We start from the raw sequence: 7,759 nt of genomic DNA on the forward strand, positions 1-7,759 counted from the left end.
CCCTACATCTCCTTACATTTAATATTTAACGCATATTACAAACGCATAAATAAGCGCTACAAAACAAAAAAAAAAAAAAAAAAAAAAAAAAAAACACACACACGGTAATGTTATAAAGTTTGTAGCTCCCGAATTTCTCCCGTTTCCCGTAGCTTGCAGTAACACCTCCCGGCCGCCGGGCTCCGCCAGTGGCTCCGCTGGCTCCGGTCGCCCGGGCTCACGGCGGGTTGATCGCCTCTTGCCGGCGCCGCGGTCCTTGTCGGTGACTCAGTGATTACAGGAGGAGTAGAGATGGCGGACAGCGGCAGGGCAGAGCCCGTTAACAACAACAATAACCCAAACAGCGCCTCGGAGGGGAGCACTATCAGGGTCACGGTGAAAACCCCCAAAGATAAAGAGGAGATTGCGATCCGGGAGGACGCCTCCGTTACGCAGGTGAGCGGAAATGGGTTTAAATCGGCGAGGGACGCGTGTGTCTGTCCGGAGGCATGGGGGGGGGGGCGCTCATTGCAGCGTTTTATTAACATTTCAAAACAGAATTGACTGAATAATTCTCCAGATAGCAAAATGGGCATGAAAAAAGTGGCGTTTGTGACGGGGACGTGTACGTGTACCGGTACGGCAGCCACCGGCGTTCCGAATGGACGTGTGCGTGCAGTACACGAATTTCTAATCGTGTTAAATCTTTCAATCAAACTGAGCGTTTTAGTGTTTTTAGGAAGTAGCTGCGCGGTAATCTTGTGAAACGTCGCTGTTATCTTCTTTTTTTTTCACTGTTGCAAATGGTTTAATTATAACGAGGAGGCGTTTTGATTCAGCGTGCTGTGCGGGTATTGGATTATACTAGGGTTATGCACAACCCCTCGTAGTGGGGTTATTCTTTGATTAGATTACATTTAAGAATGCCGATGAGTGATGATCTCCACTTTCTAGCAAAGAAATGCATTTTCAATAGCATGTGGGAGACGTAACCAATGTGGCAAATGGCAATTCTAATTCTGTACATTAATATATAAATAATTCTGCGATTCAAGCCCGCTTCCATAAAATCCAACTCTGTTCGTTATACAAGAGAGCAAAATATTGCTTGTCAAAAAAATGTGATCCCCTCTAGAGGTTAGTACTGTAGAGAGGTAATCTCTCTGAAAGGTTTTTTTATTTTCTTAACAAAAGGGGTGATTTACAATACCGGCGTTTTGGATGACCTACCCGAACAACATTTCCAGTTCATATGACAAGGCTGACAAGGCTGTCGTCGTTTTCCCCGGTACAATTTTCAATAACCTGCAACAGAAAACAGTTTCATACCATCATAGACAAATCTCCTACCCACCGTTAGAACCCAGAGTTAGGTTATAGTTAACCAGTAATAAGGATAACCCTAATCGCAAAGATGAATGGCATGTGTTACTGGTTTAAGAATACTCTGCTAAGATCTATCCATGAACAAACTTAGAGCTGGTAAGTACTTAATAACAAGTGTGAGCCCTGGAGTCTTTGTTCTTAAGAGACAGGACAACAGAAGCATGACTGGGTAACAATCCTCCTTTAATTTTGACGATCAGTTAAAAAAAAAAAAATCCTAATCAGATTGCAAGCTCAGTCACTGTTGGTTACAAGTAGAATAGTGACACATGAATAAGTACATGAGTCATTGATCTGTGATGCTGCAGATTGAGGTTGAGGGTGCAAGGGTTACCTCGTTCTGGATGAGTAATGTATTTGTCAGGGCACAATGGCACCCATAATCCACTTCCTTGGATTGCCAAATATCTCAGAAACTATTTGTTTATAAAGGGCCGTTTTCTAAAACCTTTAAGGGAAAGTCTTTTAAAATAATGCTTTAAAAATAGAGGGTAACTAACTCTCTCAAACAATTGAAAAACGGGCCAGTGCTTTAACGAACTTCAAACATAATGTACTAAACAAGAAATAAGTGTGCTTAAAATTGCCCTTAGTTTTGTGAATGGGGCTTATACTTCCCAAGCATGGTCCAGAGTTAAATGTGCCGGCTGCACTGTAAAAATTACCATTTCAATACAAATGTTGTACCGCTACAGATGGTCGTGATACTTTAACAAAAATGTGTCCCACGACTGTCTGATTGATATTCAATCTTTGTAGTTTTGTTTTAATGATATTAGGTAGTGGAAGTTGATACTTAGAAATGAGGGCAGGGCAGGCGTTAACTTCTTAACTGTCTGCACATTCTCATCAAGGTGTTGGATACGGAGGGGGTGTTTTTCACTGTGCAATAAGACAACATGCTGACGTGCAGAAGGTGTGCTGCTGTTGGAGGAAATCCCAGCATCTGCGCTATTGTGAGACATGAGTACCTGATTACTAGCAAGTCAGAGACTGTTTAGCTAAATATTCTTCTGTTTAGATAACGCCATCACCACTAAAATTGTGTGAACTTTTAAATATAGTGCATGTGTCAGATTAGCTTGCTGCTGCTGTTGTGTAAAATGTGATCTAAACTGTGCTGTCATTACTCGTTAAGTATGTTGCAGTGCTGGGACGAGCATGGAGTTTTCCTGTTCGGGTATTCGCTCATTTTCAAAATGTTATCCCCCGCACAGGGGTACGGGTCAGGGCTGGTAGGTGACACAATTAAATGTGAAGACATAAGCCACGTACCAGATCCTGCAAGGGAGCCAGCACTTCTGTACAGTGGTGTTGGCGCTGTGCTTCAGTGCGGGAGGCTCCGGGTTCGCATCCCACCGCCACCTGTGGGAAGCCCCTGTCTGCAGGAACCGCTGTTCGCCACAATGTATAACACTGTATTAAAGTTGAAAAATAGCCCAGAAATAAGAAAGGACTTAATTTACCCTCGTGAATTAACTACAAAACAAAGAAAGCAGTACAGTAGTTAAACTGTGTGTGTATTTAAAAACAAAGCAGAAGGTGCATTTTTAAAAAAAAATAATCCCTGCCATTGTTGTGTCTGCGCTATAAACAAAGTGGCCATAGACACGTTTTCATAAAGTAATAACATTAGTTTTTAACTTGAATGAACGCTTAAAATAAATGTGAAAAGGGGGTGGGGCGTTTTGCAAAGAAAAAACATTTACTCAATTTTATTTCTCTCTTTTTGCATTCCACTCAACAAAAACAAGGATTGCATTATGCAAGAGAATTAAAACGTTGATAACGAGGAGTACTTTCTTCTGTGAGTGTGACCTGTATCATGTTGCAGACAGAATCGGGCCAAAATAGTTATTTTATTTAGCAAATAGTGAACAGCAACACTCGCCAGCGTCTGGGGCCGATCTTAGCTGCCAGTCAGAGCGCACCAGGAGAACGCCCCCTACTGCTCCGTGTCTGCTAGGACACGCCCGACACTCGCAGCAGTGACAGTGGCAAGCAAGGGGAAGCGAGCAGTGGCTCCAGCACCGTAAATCCAGCCTCCGCGACAATATATAGAAAATCTTACACTGATAAAGTGTTTTTTGCCTGTTGAATACAAAAAAAAAATGTGCGTTCTGATATTTGCCCCAGCACTTTTGCTATTATGGTACGTTCTTTATTGGTTACTGAATCTGCTGGTTTCACAGACCGAGAGTAACCCTAATCTTGGACTGCCTTAAGGTAACACTAGGCAGTCCAAGACTGGTGCTGATCGCGTTCTGTGATGCCAGACGCGTGAGAAACACTGTTTTCAGTGTGGAGTTACTCAATTCCTGCCGCCTTGCATGTTAATATGAGTATCCTTAAATAGAAGCGTCCCATATACCTGCTAACCATCTAAACGAGCAAGCTGGCGCACGCACTGTAATGATGGCTGGCATCCTTTTGCTGGCAGTCATGTTTTTCCCCAATGAAGTGCAGAGTCCAGGCTGGCTGTAGTGGGGTCATTCCAGCTCAAGTGGGTTAGTAGTTTGAGGTACAGAATAGTGATGTTTGAGGGTACAGAATAGTGTTGGGATGATGTGTTAAAATATTCTTTTGTTTTTAAATAGATGCAGAAATTTAGAAGTAGAAGTTTGATGCAGCCGTTTATAAATTCTGTTACATGAACGATCACGAACATGGCCACCGAACACATCTGAAGCAGTATTTGTTTGAATATTTGAAAGCGTATTCCAGCTCTCATACCTATCCACACGAGTGACCCCTGTGCGCTCCGCTCGGTCCGACGGGAGCCAGTACCGTTTTTAAATCGGAGCTAACGAGGGCTCGTTTTGTGCTTCCAGTTTAAAGAGGAGATCTCGCGGAGGTTCAAAGCCAAGCAGGACCAGCTGGTGCTGATCTTCGCTGGGAAAATCCTGAAAGACGGGGACACTCTGAACCAGCACGGCATCAAGGACGGCTTGACTGTCCACCTGGTCATCAAGACTGCACAGAAGTGAGTAGTCGGCTTCCCCAAAGGGATTGGCGTGCTGCTGGTGGAGGCTAGCACGTGCAAGGGAGCACCCACAAAACACCCTGAAACCTGGAAGGGAGCCTCACAAACAGGGTCCAGAAAAGCAGTTGGTTTGCAAGTTTCTAGAGGTCAAATTTTCTATTTAAAAAAAAAAAAAAGCGAAGTTTCCATCTGTGCTGCTTTTAATTGCAATGTTTTTTAGCTTTTGTTATTTTGTATGCTGAAAGTACATTTATTACAAATGTGTCACTTGTAGTGTAGTATTGGTGTTCTGAAAGCTACAATATAATGTAAGACACTCCTTGCAGGGGTGTTTTCAGCCTAACTGTACGTACCAGGACTTAGACATGCCACTCTTCTTTTGGAGAGGTATCTTCCAATAAAAGCCCACAGGATATGGCTGAAACTGCTTCAAAATGGTTTTAAGAGTAAGCACGACTGCACCTGTTTGTCTAAAATGGGACTTTAATTTGAACGGTAGTTCGACTGGACGAGGAAATCTTACTTTTATTGTAAATGGCTTTATTGCGCTGAGAAAAAGGGTAGATGAGAGAGGCTACTGCCAAGGGAGAAAGTTTCAGTTGATGTTGAAACATTTTTAATGGGATCGATGAGTGAGAACTAGGCCCTAGCTTTCTTTTTGATTTGGCCCCCACAGTATCTTCCCTAGTTAACTTGGGTCACGTGATGCTGCAGTGTAGGGTATGGGGACAGTCTGTGCATGCTGCAGGAGCTCAACCCCGATGTCTGGATTTGATTTCATTTAGTGTTTGAGACCTAAAGCAGTCAGTACTGTACGCAGCGGGATAGAAAAGGATAATGTTATTAAAGCAAGCATGCCAGTAACATCCGTCCCCCATTGCCACGTCTGTAGATAAAAAAATAAGATCTGTCAGTGGGTGACCGTGATGTATATTAATATGTATAGAATAAGAATTGAGTTTCGTTGACAGTTTGAAAAGCGATTTGTTAAATATGTACAAGTATGTAAGTGTGAAACATAATGGAGAGAAACCCTGGAATAGCCACATAATTTGAACTTCAATAATGTTAATAAGACAACAGGATAAGAGGTTCTTCGCAGCAGTCCAGTACAGAGTGCTGAGGGGTGTGTTGTGTTTCCCCTCCAGGACTGCAGATGGCTCCTCCTCGCAGCCCTCCACCTCCTCCAGCTCCTCTGCCCCCCTGGTGAGCAGCAGCAGCAGCCCCAGCCCTGCCAGCCCTAACCCAGCCTCCACCACCACAGCCAGCTCCACTAGCGCTGGGGGCCCTGAGGCTGGGACCGGGCCCGCACAGCCTCCCTCTATACTAAGTAAGTGAGCATGCCGGAGCTAAACAAACCCCTTCACATTCCCCCTGGTCAGTGATCCTGTCCCTGCCGGAGCTAAACGAACCCCTTCACCTTCTCCCTGGTCAGTGATCCTGTCCCTGCCGGAACTAAACGAACCCCTTCACCGTCTCCCTGGTCAGTGATCCTGTCCCTGCCGGAGCTAAACGAACCCCTTCACCTTCTCCCTGGTCAGTGATCCTGTCCCTGCCGGAGCTAAACGAACCCCTTCACCTTCTCCCTGGTCAGTGATCCTGTCCCTGCCGGAGCTAAACGAACCCCCCTTCTCCCTGGTCAGTGATCCTGTCCCTGCCGGAGCTAAACGAACCCCTTCACCTTCTCCCTGGTCAGTGATCCTGTCCCTGCCGGAGCTAAACGAACCCCTTCCCTGGCCGGAGCTAAACGAACCCCTTCACCTTCTCCCTGGTCAGTGATCCTGTCCCTGCCGGAGCTAAACGAACCCCTTCACCTTCTCCCTGGTCAGTGATCCTGTCCCTGCCGGAGCTAAACGTCAACCCCTTCGAACCTTGGTCAGTGATCCTGTCCCTCCCTGGTCAGTGATCCTGTCCCTGCCGGAGCTAAACGAACCCCTTCACCTTCTCCCTGGTCAGTGATCCTGTCCCTGCCGGAGCTAAACGAACCCCTTCACCTTCTCCCTGGTCAGTGATCCTGTCCCTGCCGGAGCTAAACGAACCCCTTCACCTTCTCCCTGGTCAGTGATCCTGTCCCTGCCGGAGCTAAACGAACCCGTTCAAACTGTCCCTGCCGGAGCTAAACGAACCCCTTCACCTTCTCCCTGGTCAGTGATCCTGTCCCTGCCGGAGCTAAACGAACCCCTTCACCTTCTCCCTGGTCAGTGATCCTGTCCCTGCCGGAGCTAAACGAACCCCTTCACCTTCTCCCTGGTCAGTGATCCTGTCCCTGCCGGAGCTAAACGAACCCCTTCACCTTCTCCCTGGTCAGTGATCCTGTCCCTGCCGGAGCTAAACGAACCCCTTCACCTTCTCCCTGGTCAGTGATCCTGTCCCTGCCGGAGCTAAACGAACCCCTTCACCTTCTCCCCTTCTCCCTGGTCAGTTCATCAGTGATCCTGTCCCTGCCGGAGCTAAACGAACCCCTTCACCTTCTCCCTGGTCAGTGATCCTGTCCCTGCCGGAGCTAAACGAACCCCTTCACCTTCTCCCTGGTCAGTGATCCTGTCCCTGCCGGAGCTCCCTGGTCAGTGATCCTGTCCCTGCCGGAAACGAACCCCTTCACCTTCTCCCTGGTCAGTGATCCTGTCCCTGCCGGAGCTAAACGAACCCCTTCACCTTCTCCCTGGTCAGTGATCCTGTCCCTGCCGGAGCTAAACGAACCCCTTCACCTTCTCCCTGGTCAGTGATCCTGTCCCTGCCGGAGCTAAACGAACCCCTTCACCTTCTCCCTGGTCAGTGATCCTGTCCCTGCCGGAGCTAGACCAACCCAAGACCAAGCGATTAATGCACACACAGGGGATCATTACACCCTGAATTATTTCACGCATGAACATGTCGTTGGTTATTTGGACAGCCTCGTACGTGGAATAATTACAGTACTCCATGTACGTACGTTCATTGAGTAACCTATGAAATATCTCTGATATATATTTTCTACTTAATAGTGCAATGCAGTAATGGAAATACACCTCCTATTGCATAGCAGTGTGATCCATTCCTGGTTTTACTAAGAGTCTAACAAGACACACCTGAGCTTGTTACCTGTACACTGTAGCTCATGTTAAAACCTGGAATGTGTTAAACTGCAATGCAGTAGGAGTCTCGTTTGCCTCCCTAAATTTATTTTCACAGACCCGGTATACAGCTATTTTAGGATTGAGATAATAATTAAACAAAAAACAAAACGATATGAATATAATGTATCTTGTTTAACATCTTGTAATCAAAGACACTACAAAATAATATTGCAAAAGTCTTCCGGAAGTCATAATAGTAGTACAGTATTTCATGAAATTCATGTTAGATTTTGAAATGTCACATTTTTCAATTTCTCAGTATTTGGGAAAACTACAAAGCGGTATGTAATTCACT

The 7,759-nt window shown here is 45.9% G+C and overlaps 1 protein-coding gene and 1 long non-coding RNA gene across 4 annotated transcripts; one reads left to right on the top strand and one right to left on the bottom strand.

Annotated features, from left to right (window-relative positions):
- Positions 1-256: 256 nt before the first annotated feature.
- Positions 257-5,701, top strand: LOC121309949 (ubiquilin-4-like). Its single transcript, XM_041243146.1, has 3 exons — positions 257-435; positions 4,197-4,348; positions 5,497-5,701. The coding sequence occupies exons 1-3, from the start codon at positions 292-294 to the stop codon at positions 5,684-5,686; spliced, it is 486 nt and encodes a 161-aa protein (XP_041099080.1). The 5' UTR covers positions 257-291; the 3' UTR covers positions 5,687-5,701.
- A 105-nt stretch (positions 5,702-5,806) lies between these two features.
- Positions 5,807-7,169, bottom strand: LOC121309951. 3 transcript variants are annotated; one of them, XR_005948717.1, is made up of 6 exons: positions 7,004-7,169; positions 6,817-6,869; positions 6,483-6,747; positions 6,290-6,395; positions 6,110-6,162; positions 5,807-5,927 (listed from the first exon to the last, which is right to left on the bottom strand). It is a non-coding gene; the product is annotated as an uncharacterized LOC121309951 (long non-coding RNA). The 3 variants fall into 3 exon arrangements; XR_005948715.1 differs by having other exon boundaries at positions 6,951-7,169; XR_005948716.1 differs by lacking the exon at positions 5,807-5,927 and adding an exon at positions 5,975-6,029 and having other exon boundaries at positions 6,951-7,169.
- Positions 7,170-7,759: the final 590 nt, after the last annotated feature.

This window comes from Polyodon spathula, unplaced genomic scaffold (genome assembly GCF_017654505.1).
Source record: "Polyodon spathula isolate WHYD16114869_AA unplaced genomic scaffold, ASM1765450v1 scaffolds_1590, whole genome shotgun sequence".
Taxonomy (NCBI): Eukaryota; Metazoa; Chordata; class Actinopteri; order Acipenseriformes; family Polyodontidae; genus Polyodon; species Polyodon spathula.

Bases quoted from the DNA above. Each gene is read 5' to 3' on its own strand.
- LOC121309949 (XM_041243146.1), top strand. From the start codon at position 292: ATGGCGGACAGCGGCAGGGCAGAGCCCGTTAACAACAACAATAACCCA. The intron at 436-4,196 runs GTGAGCGGAAAT...TTGTGCTTCCAG, and splicing joins AGGACGCCTCCGTTACGCAG to TTTAAAGAGGAGATCTCGCG. The intron at 4,349-5,496 runs GTGAGTAGTCGG...TTTCCCCTCCAG, and splicing joins GTCATCAAGACTGCACAGAA to GACTGCAGATGGCTCCTCCT.